Source organism: Palaemon carinicauda, chromosome 20, assembly GCF_036898095.1.
Source record: "Palaemon carinicauda isolate YSFRI2023 chromosome 20, ASM3689809v2, whole genome shotgun sequence".
In the NCBI taxonomy this organism is placed as follows: domain Eukaryota; kingdom Metazoa; phylum Arthropoda; class Malacostraca; order Decapoda; family Palaemonidae; genus Palaemon; species Palaemon carinicauda.
The window spans coordinates 3,470,493-3,487,888 of NC_090744.1; the positions used below are offsets into that span (position 1 = coordinate 3,470,493).

General features: G+C 33.1%; 2 protein-coding genes across 2 annotated transcripts in view; both read left to right on the forward strand.

Annotated features, from left to right (window-relative positions):
• The window catches only part of LOC137614488 (uncharacterized), a 73,209-nt gene extending 60,773 nt beyond the window's left edge, over positions 1–12,436 (forward strand). The window contains exons 33-45 of the mRNA XM_068344290.1: positions 666–779; positions 1,259–1,372; positions 2,314–2,558; positions 3,366–3,470; positions 5,119–5,277; positions 5,500–5,544; positions 5,693–5,813; positions 7,299–7,412; positions 7,904–8,017; positions 8,967–9,211; positions 10,133–10,237; positions 11,999–12,157; positions 12,380–12,436. Of these exons, the coding sequence (XP_068200391.1) occupies positions 666–779; positions 1,259–1,372; positions 2,314–2,558; positions 3,366–3,470; positions 5,119–5,277; positions 5,500–5,544; positions 5,693–5,813; positions 7,299–7,412; positions 7,904–8,017; positions 8,967–9,211; positions 10,133–10,237; positions 11,999–12,157; positions 12,380–12,436 (1,697 nt within the window). The remainder of the gene's footprint in view (positions 1–665; positions 780–1,258; positions 1,373–2,313; positions 2,559–3,365; positions 3,471–5,118; positions 5,278–5,499; positions 5,545–5,692; positions 5,814–7,298; positions 7,413–7,903; positions 8,018–8,966; positions 9,212–10,132; positions 10,238–11,998; positions 12,158–12,379) is intronic.
• A 2,351-nt stretch (positions 12,437–14,787) lies between these two features.
• Positions 14,788–17,396, forward strand: part of LOC137614489 (uncharacterized) — a 42,908-nt gene continuing 40,299 nt past the window's right edge. Inside the window, 3 exon segments of the mRNA XM_068344291.1 lie at positions 14,788–14,898; positions 15,841–16,085; positions 16,860–16,964. Of these exon segments, the coding sequence (XP_068200392.1) occupies positions 15,909–16,085; positions 16,860–16,964 (282 nt within the window). The 5' untranslated portion in view covers positions 14,788–14,898; positions 15,841–15,908.

A 17,396-nucleotide genomic window follows, 5' to 3' on the forward strand; every position in this document is an offset into this window, starting at 1 on the left:
TGGAAAATAGCCCAGTGAGGAAAGGAAACAAGAAAAAATAAAATTTTCAAGAGGAGTAACATTATTAGAATAAATATCTCCTATATAAATTATTATAACGTGAACAAAAAAAGAGGAAGAGACACAAGACACAACAAGGTGCCCGGGTGTACCCTTAAGCATAAGATCTCTAACCCATGGAAGTGGAAGGCCATAGTACAGAGGCTATGGCACTACACAAGACTAGAGAACAATGACTTGATTATGGAGTATTCTTCTCCTTGAAGAGCTGCTGACCATAGCTAAAGAGTCTTCTCTACCCTTAACAAGAGGAAAATGGCCACTGAACAATTACACTGCAGTATTAAACCCCTTGAATGAAGAAGAATTGTTTGGTAATTTCAGTGTTGTCAGGTGTATGAGGGCAGAGGAGAATCTGTAAAGAATAGACCAGACTAATCGGGGTATGTGTAGGCAAAGGAAAAGTGAACTGTAACCAAAGAGAAGGACCCAATGTAATGATGTCTGGCCAGTCAAAGGACCATATAACATTCTAGCAATAGTATATCAATGGGTGACTGGTGCCTTGGCCAACCCACTACCTATATATATATATATATATATATATATATATATATATATATAAGTTTATGCCCTCTAACTCATTCAGTTGATGTGCGTTCCAGATTCTTGTGTTCAAGACCTCTGCGTGTGCGACGAAGCTAACATCACAGACTGCCTTAAAGTTGTAGCAACTCTTATTGAAAACGAAGTTCATATTTCGAACGCGACTTTACCAGGTGAGGAGGAATATTAATTTTAAATATCTAAAAAATGCTATAATTATTATTATTATTATTATTATTATTATTATTATTATTATTATTATTATTAACCACGCTACAATACTGATGGAAAAATAATGTTTTTATCAAGTTACTGTAGGTGTTCAACGTGTTAATTTCAAAGTTTCTGGTTTCCACATTGAACATGCTCATAGTTTTTATACGGGTTACTTCTTGCCTCTGTCGGGCAATCAGTTCAAGAGGTCCACACTAGTTCCCTTTAATCTTTCAGCACTACCAACCTTAGGTCTTTCTTGCACATAAGAATGTTTTATTTACAAATACCGACCCAATTGTCTTAAGCCCTAGTCTGGTAAGATCTCTCTTCCATAACATTAAAGTAAAATGGCTTTCTCTTTTGAGACCACTAGTTTTGTACAGTCTTATTGATTGTCCGGACAAACTAAAAAAAGAATGGTATCTACCCCTTACAGTTTGTACCTTCCAAGGTAAGGGTTATCGCCAAAACGAAATTACCAACGATTTCTGCGCTCAATTCAGATGCCACGAAGGAAGACTGGTCCCAACAGGACGTATTTCTGGACTATGTAAGTAAGACAGTGTTAGTAATGATTCTATCTGTGAGCCAAAAAAAAAACTCGAATGAATATACCCATGTAATCAGGCTGACATGGACACAAGTATGTACCGTATGTTATAAAAGAGAGAGAGAGAGAGAGAGAGAGAGAGAGAGAGAGAGAGAGAGAGAGAGAGAGAGAGAGGATAATAATTCGTCAAAAGCGATATAGAGACTCTAGATCTAGTTATGAAGAATTAATCAACTAACCGGCACTCGGAACTCTAATTACCAAAATTCCTCTGGTTCATTTTATACTAAAGAGTATTTTCTATTCGCTAGTAAAAGAAGAAATTTTCACCTCTGTTTTTTATAAAACTACCTCTAATATCTCACGAGAGCATAAGCCTAATTGATATGCGAGCAAAATGTTAACCATACAATATTCAATGTTGTGTGTGGGGACAGGACATCTTGTCTGAAGGCGGGTTTACACAGTCGAATGGTTCATCGAAGTGTTTGAAGTGATATTCGAATGTGTGAACGTGGTATTAACTTGTCGAACACATTCGTCGAACGGTTCAAAAAGTCTGTTCTTGGGTGACTTTTGTGGGCGGGGCTTCATTGTCCAGAAACCTTTTGCATTTTTGACTAACTGCACCTCTTTAAACTGTTTGACAAGCAGGTTCAACATAAGAGTTCTACTGCACTTCCTCGAACCGTTTTACAAGCAGGTTTGACAACCAAGTCGACTGCACCTCCTCGAAGCGTTTGACAAGAAGGTTCGTCAACCGAGTTCGACTGCATCTCTTCGAACTGTTTGACAAACACGTTCGACAAACAAGTTCTACTACACCTATTCGAACCCTTTGACAAGCAGGTTTGACAACCGAGTTCGAAAAACCATTCGACCGTGTAAACTCCATTATACAGAGAAAAAAAAAAAACGAGACATTTTCCTTCATCCCGTAGGTTCCAGGTGTGCTGTTTTCGACGATCCACATTTCCGTACGTTTGACGGGACGACTTACGATTGGCACATGCGCTGCAACTTCTCTATTGCACAGAACGGCACAGGCGACGACCCTTCTTTCGGGGTATTCTCCCAGTTTGTCAACTGTTGGGGCTACCTGAGCTTTCCGTCTTGCGTTTCCAACACCACGTTCAAAGTGTCGAGCGAAACTGTGGTCGATTTCGTGGGGGATGAGATAAATCCGGTATTATTAAATCAATACTTATTTTATTTATTATGAGTATTTTATTTCTTTTTAACACTGCTTATATGTGAGGTCTAAAATTTATGTTTGAATTATTATTATTAATATTATTATTATTATTATTATTATTATTATTATTATTATTATTATTAGCTAATCTACAACCCTAGATGGAAAAGCAGAATGCTATAAGCACAAAGGTTCCAACAGGGAAAAATAGTAAGGAAAGGAAATATAAAAATAAATAAACTACAAGAGAAATTAATGAACAATTAAGAAAAAATATTTTAAGATGCTCATGGAATTCAATTTGCAATGTCTCTGATACACTTAATGATCTGTTAGTAATGTGAGATTTTTTGTAGTTATTGTTAAAGATTACCTTCCTTAGTCATTACTGTCTGATCTTCTGGCCATTCTCTAATGTAGATACAGCGTTATTCTTTACGCTTCTCTTTGGCATTATAAAATATTCTGCGTGGTTAAAACAAAATTTACACACCTAAACATAACAATTTTTTCTAAATATATACACAAACATACACATAGATGAATATATATATATATATATATATATATATATATATATATATATATATATATATATATATATATATATAAATATATATATATATATATATATATATATATATGTGTGTGTGTGTGTGTATGCGTGTGTGTGTATGTATGTGTGTGTGTGTTTTTTGTGTGTGTATGTGCGTGCATGAGCACGTGCGCTCGCACTCAAAAATCTATCAGTCCGTGTGCCAATATAGTTCCACGTACAGCTTTTTATTTCGATTACAGTTTTGGATAAATGGAGAAATGCATGAGGAGGCGTTCGCCAGCGATGACGTCATTGTATGGTTCGACGGACACAGCATCTTCGCTCTTTCATCGTCCCATTTAATGGTATAACTTTTATGAACTAATGATGTATTTCAACCCAAGGGAGTCATTGATGTCTTATTTGAAAGGCTTGGGTGTAATTTAATTTTCCTTAATTAAATGAGGAGAGAAATAGAACTTCCTTAGAATTGGTGTTCATACGTAATTCTCAAAACCTTGGTCAGTGTTTACTCCTTTATTTGTTTATTCTTTTATCGTTTCATTATTTCTTAATGTTATAGGGTTTTCTTTAATTGTGTGTTGGAGAACTTGAAGATCATATATTTCTTCTTGATTACTATGTTTATAAGTGAAAGTAGGAGAATTAGTAATATTAGTGGTAGTAATTACAATAAGCAAACATTCTCATTAACCCATGAAATGGTCAACACCTTGACTATACTGAAATGCCTCCTGGTCAGTACAGTGATAACGGGCTTGTCTTGCATTCACATGGACGGCAGTTCGAGTTCCATCTCGACGAGGGAATTCAGGCATCTTACTCAGAGGTTACTTTTGCAGGTGGGCTTGTCCACATGACGTTTTGATGAGCATCTCTTTAGATGAAACAGGAATTGAAATCAGGCACTTAGTAAATTTACTTCAAATATTCACAAAAGGGAAGCAACACTCATTGCAGATAAAGGCCATATCACGTGAATCTGTAGCATATATATATATATATATATATATATATATATATATATATATATATATATATATATATATATATATATATATATATATATATATATATACACACAAACATTTATATATATATATGTATATATATATATATATATATATATATATATATATATATATATATATATATATATATATATATATATATATATATATATATATATATATATGTGTGTGTGTGTGTGTTAATTTTACATATTTAGACGTGTTTTTCATATTCAAATAAGCCATATAATTTAGTACATTAATTTCTAGATTTTCTTACCAAGTTCGTGATCAGAGCCCAGGCGAAACCTCTCAAAGACGATAGCATCTGACATGCCGGGATCGGAACTCTGGTGCAGGATGCTTGTGTGGCAGTAATAAAACCATTTAGCCAAGAATTAAGATCTTCCTTCGTGGCTAGATGGTATTGTCACTCTCATGCAAGCATCCTGGACCTGCGTTTGATTCCTGGACGGTCAGATGCTATTATTTATGAATGGTTTAGCCTGGACCTCTGATCCTGAGGTTGGTAATAGATTCCAGACATTAATGGATTTAAAAGAGCTTTATCCTTCTTAAATAGAATGGGAATATAATTTGAAAAATTCATTAAACATTTTATAGTGCCTTTAGTTGCGCGTACCACCAAAAATAATTCACCTCCTCATTCCAGGCAAATGTAGATACTTTGGTTGTCTACTAAGCAATATTAATGGTCACTAATTTACCTTAAACAAGTTTTTATTTACTATTGTTTAGGTTTTATATCTCCAAATGATTCATTTGCTTATGTCTCTGCGATATCTATAAAGTTTTTTTTATATATTTAAAACCCCATTAGTTCTTAATAAAGCTAGATGACATTTTTCTCTATAATATATCGTTATTTTATTGTTTTATCGCTATTCTAAGTGAATATCCAAGTCAGGTTCCTCTCTTTCGTTGCATAATAACATCGAAAGTATTTTTGAATCACTTTCAGGTAGAGTATAGTCGATATTCTATAAACGTCTATGCCCACTCTAGTTTGAAGAATCAGCTCTACGGGCTCTGCGGGTCATTTGATGACGTCATGGAGGATGATTACGTCACGAAAGATGGCACTCAAGGGGATTTAGCGACATTTGCAAACTCATGGAAGGTTTGGCTGGCTTGTAAAGTCATTCTCTTTTATGCTCATTTTAATAGTCACAGATCTTTAAATTTTTCATCTTGTCTCACTCAAATACGAACATTTTCCTATAATAGAATATGTATATGTATATGTATATCGTAAATTATGATAATATGATATGTGGGTATATACATACACCCATACTTACTGCATGGAAATAAAAATCAATCAATATTCTTTTATGACCAGACTGCGACGCAGAATTACCCCTTTTGTGAACTAGGACCACAACAGGTTAGTTTATAAGAACGGTAATCGTTGTAGACTCCAAAACAACTGAATTTAATATGATGATTATATAAGTCTACCTTTTCTTCTTCTTTTCCTCACTCTTCTTCCTCTCTTCTTAAATAGATTCTAATGATTCCCTTCCATAATCCAGCCGCATGATCTGTGTGACGGAAAGACCCAAACAGAGATAAAGACTTTCGAAAAGTTGTGCACTGACACTCTGGAAGGCAGCATAGGTGCACTGGAATGGGATGTTTACAAACATAGGATGCGTAAGTTTTCTTTCTTATTTCTCCCCTGCATCTTCTTTTTCTTTTTTATCGGGATTCTAGTACTGGATCCACTCATGATCACGTTAAAAGAAATCTAGTTAAAACATCCAATCCAACCAAAGGTTGAAACCTTTGGCCAACTGGTATTTAATGATTTTATTGTACATTTGTACAGAGTTCTGATGTCCTTAACATTCAACCAGAAGAACACAATAAATTTAGACTTTATCCGATATTATTATTAGTATTATTATTATTATTATTATTATTATTAGGAAAATCGTCGGTAACTCTTAATTTATGGAATCCAAGTAAAACCCGCTATCGGGGCTTGATAGATATCCTTGTTGACTTGTCATTACCGTCCTTGTGAGCTAACGAGTAATGTCACAGATGATCATCAGAAATATATATATATATATATATATATATATATATATATATATATATATATATATATATATATATATATATATATATATATATATATATATATATATATATTACTTAAATATATATATATATATATATATATATATATATATATATATATATATATATATATATATATATATATATATATATATATATATATATATATATACAGACTATATATATATATATATATATATATATATATATATATATATATATATATATATATACATATATATATATATTATTTTCAGCTGTTGAGCTACAACCCTAGTTGAAAAAACAGTATGCTATAAGCCCATGTGCTCCAACATGGAAAATAGCCCAGTGAGGAAAGGAAACAAGAAAAAATAAAATTTTCAAGAGGAGTAACATTATTAGAATAAATATCTCCTATATAAATTATTATAACGTGAACAAAAAAAGAGGAAGAGACACAAGACACAACAAGGTGCCCGGGTGTACCCTTAAGCATAAGATCTCTAACCCATGGAAGTGGAAGACCATAATACAGAGGCTATGGCACTACACAAGACTAGAGAACAATGGCTTGATTATGGAGTATTCTTCTCCTTGAAGAGCTGCTGACCATAGCTAAAGAGTCTTCTCTACCCTTAACAAGAGGAAAATGGCCACTGAACAATTACACTGCAGTATTAAACCCCTTGAATGTAGAAGAATTGTTTGGTAATTTCAGTGTTGTCAGGTGTATGAGGGCAGAGGAGAATCTGTAAAGAATAGACCAGACTAATCGGGGTATGTGTAGGCAAAGGGAAAGTGAACTGTAACCAAAGAGAAGGACCCAATGTAATGATGTCTGGCCAGTCAAAGGACCATATAACATTCTAGCAATAGTATATCAATGGGTGACTGGTGCCTTGGCCAACCCACTACCTATAAATAAATATATATATAGATATATATATATATATATATATATATATATATATATATATATATATATATATATATATATATATATATATATATATATATATATATATATATAAGTTTATGCCCTCTAACTCATTCAGTTGATGTGCGTTCCAGATTCTTGTGTTCAAGACCTCTGCGTGTGCGACGAAGCTAACATCACAGACTGCCTTAAAGTTGTAGCAACTCTTATTGAAAATGAAGTTCATATTTCGAACGCGACTTTACCAGGTGAGGAGGAATATTCATTTTAAATATCTAAAAAATGCTATAATTATTATTATTATTATTATTATTATTATTATTATTATTATTATTATTATTATTATTATTATTAACCACGCTACAATACTGATGAAAAAATAATGTTTTTATCAAGTTACTGTATGTGTTCAACGTGTTAATTTCAAAGTTTCTGGTTTCCACATTGAACATGCTCATAGTTTTTATACGGGTTACTTCTTGCCTCTGTCGTGCAATCAGTTCCAGAGGTCCACACTAGTTCCCTTTAATCTTTCAGCACTACCAACCTTAGGTCATTCTTGCACATAAGAATGTTTTATTTACAAATACCGACCCAATTGTCTTAAGCCCTAGTCTGGTAAGATCTCTCTTCCATAACATTAAAGTAAAATGGCTTTCTCTTTTGAGACCACTAGTTTTGTACAGTCTTATTGATTGTCCGGACAAACTAAAAAAAGAATGGTATCTACCCCTTACAGTTTGTACCTTCCAAGGTAAGGGTTATCGCCAAAACGAAATTACCAACGATTTCTGCGCTCAATTCAAATGCCACGAAGGAAGAATGGTCCCAACAGGACGTATTTCTGGACTATGTAAGTAAGACAGTGTTAGTAATGATTCTATCTGTGAGCCAAAAAAAAAAACTCGAATGAATATACCCATGTAATCAGGCTGACATGGACACAATTATGTACCGTATGTTATAAAAGAGAGAGAGAGAGAGAGAGAGAGAGAGAGAGAGAGAGAGAGAGAGAGAGAGAGAGAGAGAGAGAGGATAATAATTCGTCAAAAGCTATATAGAGACTCTAGATCTAGTTATGAAGAATTAATCAACTAACCGGCACTCGGAACTCTAATTACCAAAATTCCTCTGGTTCATTTTATAATAAAGAGTATTTTCTATTCGCTAGTAAAAGAAGAAATTTTCACCTCTGTTTTTTTATAAAACTACCTCTAATATCTCACGAGAGCATAAGCCTAATTGATATGCGAGCAAAATGTTAACAATACAATATTCAATGTTGTGTGTGGGGACAGGACATCTTGTCTGAAGGCGGGTTTACACAGTCGAATGGTTCATCGAAGTGTTTGAAGTGATATTCGAATGTGTGAACGTGGTATTAACTTGTCGAACACATTCGTCGAACGGTTCAAAAAGTCTGTTCTTGGGTGACTTTTGTGGGCGGGGCTTCATTGTCCAGAAACCTTTTGCATTTTTGACTAACTGCACCTCTTTAAACTGTTTGACAAGCAGGTTCAACATAAGAGTTCTACTGCACTTCCTCGAACCGTTTTACAAGCAGGTTTGACAACCAAGTCGACTGCACCTCCTCGAAGCGTTTGACAAGCAGGTTCGTCAACCGAGTTCGACTGCATCTCTTTGAACTGTTTGACAAACACGTTCGACAAACAAGTTCTAATACACCTATTCGAACCCTTTGACAAGCAGGTTTGACAACCGAGTTCGACAAACCATTCGACCGTGTAAACTCCATTATACAGAGAAAAAAAAAAAACGAGACATTTTCCTTCATCCCGTAGGTTCCAGGTGTGCTGTTTTCGACGATCCACATTTCCGTACGTTTGACGGGACGACTTACGATTGGCACATGCGCTGCAACTTCTCTATTGCACAGAACGGCACAGGCGACGACCCTTCTTTCGGGGTATTCTCCCAGTTTGTCAACTGTTGGGGCTACCTGAGCTTTCCGTCTTGCGTTTCCAACACCACGTTCAAAGTGTCGAGCGAAACTGTGGTCGATTTCGTGGGGGATGAGATAAATCAGGTATTATTAAATCAATACTTATTTTATTTATTATGAGTATTTTATTTCTTTTTAACACTGCTTATATGTGAGGTCTAAAATTTATGTTTGAATTATTATTATTAATATTATTATTATTATTATTATTATTATTATTAGCTAATCTACAACCCTAGATTGAAAAGCAGAATGCTATAAGCACAAAGGTTCCAACAGGGAAAAATAGTAAGGAAAGGAAATATAAAAATAAATAAACTACAAGAGAAATTAATGAACAATTAAGAAAAAATATTTTAAGATGCTCATGGAATTCAATTTGCAATGTCTCTGATACACTTAATGACCTGTTAGTAATGTGAGATTTTTTGTAGTTATTGTTAAAGATTTCCTTCCTTAGTCATTACTGTCTGATCTTCTGGCCATTCTCTAATGTAGATACAGCGTTATTCTTTACGCTTCTCTTTGGCATTATAAAATATTCTGCGTAGTTAAAACAAAATTTACACACCTAAACATAACAATTTTTTCTAAATATATACACATACATACACATAGATGAATATATATATATATATATATATATATATATATATATATATATATATATATATATATATATATATATATATATATATATATATATATATATATATATATATATATATATATATATATATATATATTTACGTATATATATATATATATATATATATATATATATATATATATATATATATATATATATATATATATATATATATATATATATATATATATATGTGTGTGTGTGTGTGTGTGTGTATGTGTGTGTTTGTCTATGTAAGTGTGTGTGTGTTTGTGTGTGTGTGTATGTGCGTGCATGAGCACGTGCGCTCGCACTCAAAAATCTATCAGTCCTTGTGCCAATATAGTTCCACGTACAGCTTTTTATTTCGATTACAGTTTTGGATAAATGGAGAAATGCATGAGGAGGCGTTCGCCAGCGATGACGTCATTGTATGGTTCGACGGACACAGCATCTACGCTCTTTCATCGTCCCATTTAATGGTATAACTTTTATGAACTAATGATGTATTTCAACCCAAGGGAGTCATTGATGTCTTATTTGAAAGGCTTGGGTGTAATTTAATTTTCCTTAATTAAATGAGGAGAGAAATAGAACTTCCTTAGAATTGGTGTTCATACGTAATTCTCAAAACCTTGGTCAGTGTTTACTCCTTTATTTGTTTATTCTTTTATCGTTTCATTATTCCTTAATGTTATAGGGTTTTCTTTAATTGTGTGTTGGAGAACTTAAAGATCATATATTTCTTCTTGATTACTATGTTTATAAGTGAAAGTAGGAGAATTAGTAATATTAGTGGTAGTAATTACAATAAGCAAACATTCTCATTAACCCATGAAATGGTCAACACCTTGACTATACTGAAATGCCTCCTGGTCAGTACAGTGATAACGGGCTTGTCTTGCATTCACATGGACGGCAGTTCGAGTTCCATCTCGACGAGGGAATTCAGGCATCTTACTCAGAGGTTACTTTTGCAGGTGGGCTTGTCCGCATGACGTTTTGATGAGCATCTCTTTAGATGAAACAGGAATTGAAATCAGGCACTTAGTAAATTTACTTCAAATGTTCACAAAAGGGAAGCAACACTCAATGCAGATAAAGGCCATATCACGTGAATCTGTAGCATATATATATATATATATATATATATATATATATATATATATATATATATATATATATATATATATATATATATACACACACAAACATTTATATATATATATATATATATATATATATATATATATATATATATATATATATATATATATATATATATATACACACACACGCATATATATATATATATATATATATATATATATATATATATATATATATATATATATATATATATATATATATATATATATATATATATATATATATACACACACACACGCATATATATATATATATATATATATATATATATATATATATATATATGTGTGTTAATTTTACATATTTAGACGTGTTTTTCATATTCAAATAAGCCATATAATTTAGTACATTAATTTCTAGATTTTCTTACCAAGTTCGTGATCAGAGCCCAGGCGAAACCTCTCAAAGACGATAGCATCTGACATGCCGGGATCGAAACTCTGGTGCAGGATGCTTGTGTGGCAGTAATAAAACCATTTAGCCAAGAATTAAGATCTTCCTTCGTGGCTAGATGGTATTGTCACTCTCATGCAAGCATCCTGGACCTGCGTTCGATTCCTGGACGGTCAGATGCTATTATTTATGAATGGTTTAGCCTGGACCTCTGATCCTGAGGTTGGTAATAGATTCCAGACATTAATGGATTTAAAAGAGCTTTATCCTTCTTAAATAGAATGGGAATATAATTTGAAAAATTCATTAAACATTTTATAGTGCCTTTAGTTGCGCGTACCACCAAAAATAATTCACCTCCTCATTCCAGGCAAATGTAGATACTTTGGTTGTCTACTAAGCAATATTAATGGTCACTAATTTACCTTAAACAAGTTTTTATTTACTATTGTTTAGGTTTTATATCTCCAAATGATTTATTTGCTTATGTCTCTGCGATATCTATAAAGTTTTTTTTTATATATCTAAAACCCCATTATTTCTTAATAAAGCTAGATGACATTTTTCTCTATAATATATCGTTATTTTATTGTTTTATCGCTATTCTAAGTGAATATCCAAGTCAGGTTCCTCTCTTTCGTTGCATAATAACATCGAAAGTATTTTTGAATCACTTTCAGGTAGAGTATAGTCGATATTCTATAAACGTCTATGCCCACTCTAGTTTGAAGAATCAGCTCTACGGGCTCTGCGGGTCATTTGATGACGTCATGGAGGATGATTACGTCACGAAAGATGGCACTCAAGGGGATTTAGCGACATTTGCAAACTCATGGAAGGTTTGGCTGGCTTGTAAAGTCATCCTCTTTTATGCTCATTTTAATAGTCACAGATCTTTAAATTTTTCATCTTGTCTCACTCAAATACGAACATTTTCCTATAATAGAATATGTATATGTATATGTATATTGTAAATTATGATAATATGATATGTGGGTATATACATACACCCATACTTACTGCATGGAAATAAAAATCAATCAATATTCTTTTATGACCAGACTGCGACGCAGAATTACCCCTTTTGTGAACTAGGACTACAACAGGTTAGTTTATAAGAACGGTAATCGTTGTAGACTCCAAAACAACTGAATTTAATATGATGATTATATAAGTCTACCTTTTCTTCTTCTTTTCCTCACTCTTCTTCCTCTCTTCTTAAATAGATTCTAATAATTCCCTTCCATAATCCAGCCGCATGATCTGTGTGACGGAAAGACCCAAACAGAGATAAAGACTTTCGAAAAGTTGTGCACTGACACTCTGGAAGGCAGCATAGGTGCACTGGAATGGGATGTTTACAAACATAGGATGCGTAAGTTTTCTTTCTTATTTCTCCCCTGCATCTTTTTTTTCTTTTTTATCGGGATTCTAGTACTGGATCCACTCATGATCACGTTAAAAGAAATCTAGTTAAAACATCCAATCCAACCAAAGGTTGAAACCTTTGGCCAACTGGTATTTAATGATTTTATTGTACATTTATACAGAGTTCTGATGTCCTTAACATTGAACCAGAAGAACACAATAAATTTAGACTTTATCCGATATTATTATTATTATTATTATTATTATTATTATTATTATTAGGAAAATCGTCGGTAACTCTTAATTTATGGAATCCAAGTAAAAGCCGCTATCGGGGCTTGATAGATATCCTTGTTGACTTGTCATTACCGTCCTTGTGAGCTAACGAGTAATGTCACAGATGATCATCAGAAATATATATATATATATATATATATATATATATATATATATATATATATATATATATATATATACATATTTACCTCAATATATATATATATATATATATATATATATATATATATATATATATATATATATATATATATATATATATATATATATATATACATATTTACCTCAATATATATATATATATATATATATATATATATATATATATATATATATATATATATATATATATATATATATATATATATATATATATATATACAGACAATATATATATATATATATATATATATATATATATATATATATATATATATTATTTTCAGCTGTTGAGCTACAACCCTAGTTGCAAAAACAGTATGCTATAAGCCCATGTGCTCCAACATGGAAAATAGCCCAGTGAGGAAAGGAAACAAGAAAAAATAAAATTTTCAAGAGGAGTAACATTATTAGAATAAATATCTCCTATATAAATTATTATAACGTGAACAAAAAAAGAGGAAGAGACACAAGACACAACAAGTTGCCCGGGTGTACCCTTAAGCATAAGATCTCTAACCCATGGAAGTGGAAGGCCATAGTACAGAGGCTATGGCACTACAAAAGACTAGAGAACAATGGCTTGATTATGGAGTATTCTTCTCCTTGAAGAGCTGCTGACCATAGCTAAAGAGTCTTCTCTACCCTTAACAAGAGGAAAATGGCCACTGAACAATTACACTGCAGTATTAAACCCCTTGAATGAAGAAGAATTGTTTGGTAATTTCAGTGTTGTCAGGTGTATGAGGGCAGAGGAGAATCTGTAAAGAATAGACCAGACTAATCGGGTGATGTGTAGGCAAAGGAAAAGTGAACTGTAACCAAAGAGAAGGACCCAATGTAATGATGTCTGGCCAGTCAAAGGACCATATAACATTCTAGCAATAGTATATCAATGGGTGACTGGTGCCTTGGCCAACCCACTACCTATAAATATATATATATATATATATATATATATATATATATATATATATATATATATATATATATATATATATATATATAAGTTTAGGCCCTCTAACTCATTCAGTTGATGTGCGTTCCAGATTCTTGTGTTCAAGACCTCTGCGTGTGCGACGAAGCTAACATCACAGACTGCCTTAAAGTTGTAGCAACTCTTATTGAAAACGAAGTTCATATTTCGAACGCGACTTCACCAGGTGAGGAGGAATATTCATTTTAAATATCTAAAAAATGCTATAATTATTATTATTATTATTATTATTATTATTATTATTATTATTATTATTATTAACCACGCTACACTACTGATGGAAAAATAATGTTTTTATCAAGTTACTGTAGGTGTTCAACGTGTTAATTTCAAAGTTTCTGGTTTCCACATTGAACATGCTCATAGTTTTTATACGGGTTACTTCTTGCCTCTGTCGGGCAATCAGTTCCAGAGGTCCACACTAGTTCCCTTTAATCTTTCAGCACTACCAACCTTAGGTCTTTCTTGCACATAAGAATGTTTTATTTACAAATACCGACCCAATTGTCTTAAGCCCTAGTCTGGTAAGATCTCTCTTCCATAACATTAAAGTAAAATGGCTTTCTCTTTTGAGACCACTAGTTTTGTACAGTCTTATTGATTGTCCGGACAAACTAAAAAAAGAATGGTATCTACCCCTTACAGTTTGTACCTTCCAAGGAAAGGGTTATCGCCAAAACGAAATTACCAACGATTTCTGCGCTCAATTCAGATGCCACGAAGGAAGACTGGTCCCAACAGGACGTATTTCTGGACTATGTAAGTAAGACAGTGTTAGTAATGATTCTATCTGTGAGCCAAAAAAAAAACTCGAATGAATATACCCATGTAATCAGGCTGACATGGACACAAGTATGTATCGTATGTTATAAAAGAGAGAGAGAGAGAGAGAGAGAGAGAGAGAGAGAGAGAGAGAGAGAGAGAGAGAGAGAGGATAATAATTCGTCAAAAGCGATATAGAGACTCTAGATCTAGTTATGAAGAATTAATCAACTAACCGGCACTCGGAACTCTAATTACCAAAATTCCTCTGGTTCATTTTATACTAAAGAGTATTTTCTATTCGCAGGTAAAAGAAGAAATTTTCACCTCTTTTTTTTATAAAACTACCTCTAATATCTCACGAGAGCATAAGCCTAATTGATATGCGAGCAAAATGTTAACCATACAATATTCAATGTTGTGTGTGGGGACAGGACATCTTGTCTGAAGGCGGGTTTACACAGTCGAATGGTTCATCGAAGTGTTTGAAGTGATATTCGAATGTGTGAACGTGGTATTAACTTGTCGAACACATTCGTCGAACGGTTCAAAAAGTCTGTTCTTGGGTGACTTTTGTGGGCGGGGCTTCATTGTCCAGAAACCTTTTGCATTTTTGACTAACTGCACCTCTTCAAACTGTTTGACAAGCAGGTTCAACATAAGAGTTCTACTGCACTTCCTCGAACCGTTTTACAAGCAGGTTTGACAACCAAGTCGACTGCACCTCCTCGAAGCGTTTGACAAGAAGGTTCATCAACCGAGTTCGACTGCATCTCTTCGAACTGTTTGACAAACACGTTCGACAAACAAGTTCTACTACACCTATTCGAACCCTTTGACAAGCAGGTTTGACAACCGAGTTCGACAAACCATTCGACCGTGTAAACTCCATTATACAGAGAAAAAAAAAACAACGAGACATTTTCCTTCATCCCGTAGGTTCCAGGTGTGCTGTTTTCGACGATCCACATTTCCGTACGTTTGACGGGACGACTTACGATTGGCACATGCGCTGCAACTTCTCTATTGCACAGAACGGCACAGGCGACGACCCTTCTTTCGGGGTATTCTCCCAGTTTGTCAACTGTTGGGGCTACCTGAGCTTTCCGTCTTGCGTTTCCAACACCACGTTCAAAGTGTCGAGCAAAACTGTGGTCGATTTCGTGGGGGATGAGATAAATCAGGTATTATTAAATCAATACTTATTTTATTTATTATGAGTATTTTATTTCTTTTTAACACTGCTTATATGTGAGGTCTAAAATTTATGTTTGAATTATTATTATTAATATTATTATTATTATTATTATCATTATAATTATTATTATTATTAGCTAATCTACAACCCTAGAGGGAAAAGCAGAATGCTATAAGCACAAAGGTTCCAACAGGGAAAAATAGTAAGGAAAGGAAATATAAAAATAAATAAACTACAAGAGAAATTAATGAACAATTAAGAAAAAATATTTTAAGATGCTCATGGAATTCAATTTGCAATGTCTCTGATACACTTAATGATCTGTTAGTAATGTGAGATTTTTTGTAGTTATTGTTAAAGATTTCCTTCCTTAGTCATTACTGTCTGATATTCTGGCCATTCTCTAATGTAGATACAGCGTTATTCTTTACGCTTCTCTTTGGCATTATAAAATATTCTGCGTGGTTAAAACAAAATTTACACACCTAAACATAACAATTTTTTCTAAATATATACACAAACATACACATAGATGAATATATATATATATATATATATATATATATATATATATATATATATATACATATATATATATATATATATGTGTGTGTGTGTGTGTATGCGTATGTGTGTATGTATGTGTGTGTGTGTTTTTTGTGTGTGTATGTGCGTGCATGAGCACGTGCGCTCGCACTCAAAAATCTATCAGTCCGTGTGCCAATATAGTTCCACGTACAGCTTTTTATTTCGATTACAGTTTTGGATAAATGGAGAAATGCATGAGGAGGCGTTCGCCAGCGATGACGTCATTGTATGGTTCGACGGACACAGCATCTTCGCTCTTTCATCGTCCCATTTAATGGTATAACTTTTATGAACTAATGATGTATTTCAACCCAAGGGAGTCATTGATGTCTTATTTGAAAGGCTTGGGTGTAATTTAATTTTCCTTAATTAAATGAGGAGAGAAATAGAACTTCCTTAGAATTGGTGTTCATACGTAATTCTCAAAACCTTGGTCAGTGTTTACTCCTTTATTTGTTTATTCTTTTATCGTTTCATTATTTCTTAATGTTATAGGGTTTTCTTTAATTGTGTGTTGGAGAACTTGAAGATCATATATTTCTTCTTGATTACTATGTTTATAAGTGAAAGTAGGAGAATTAGTAATATTAGTGGTAGTAATTACAATAAGCAAACATTCTCATTAACCCATGAAATGGTCAACACCTTGACTATACTGAAATGCCTCCTGGTCAGTACAGTGATAACGGGCTTGTCTTGCATTCACATG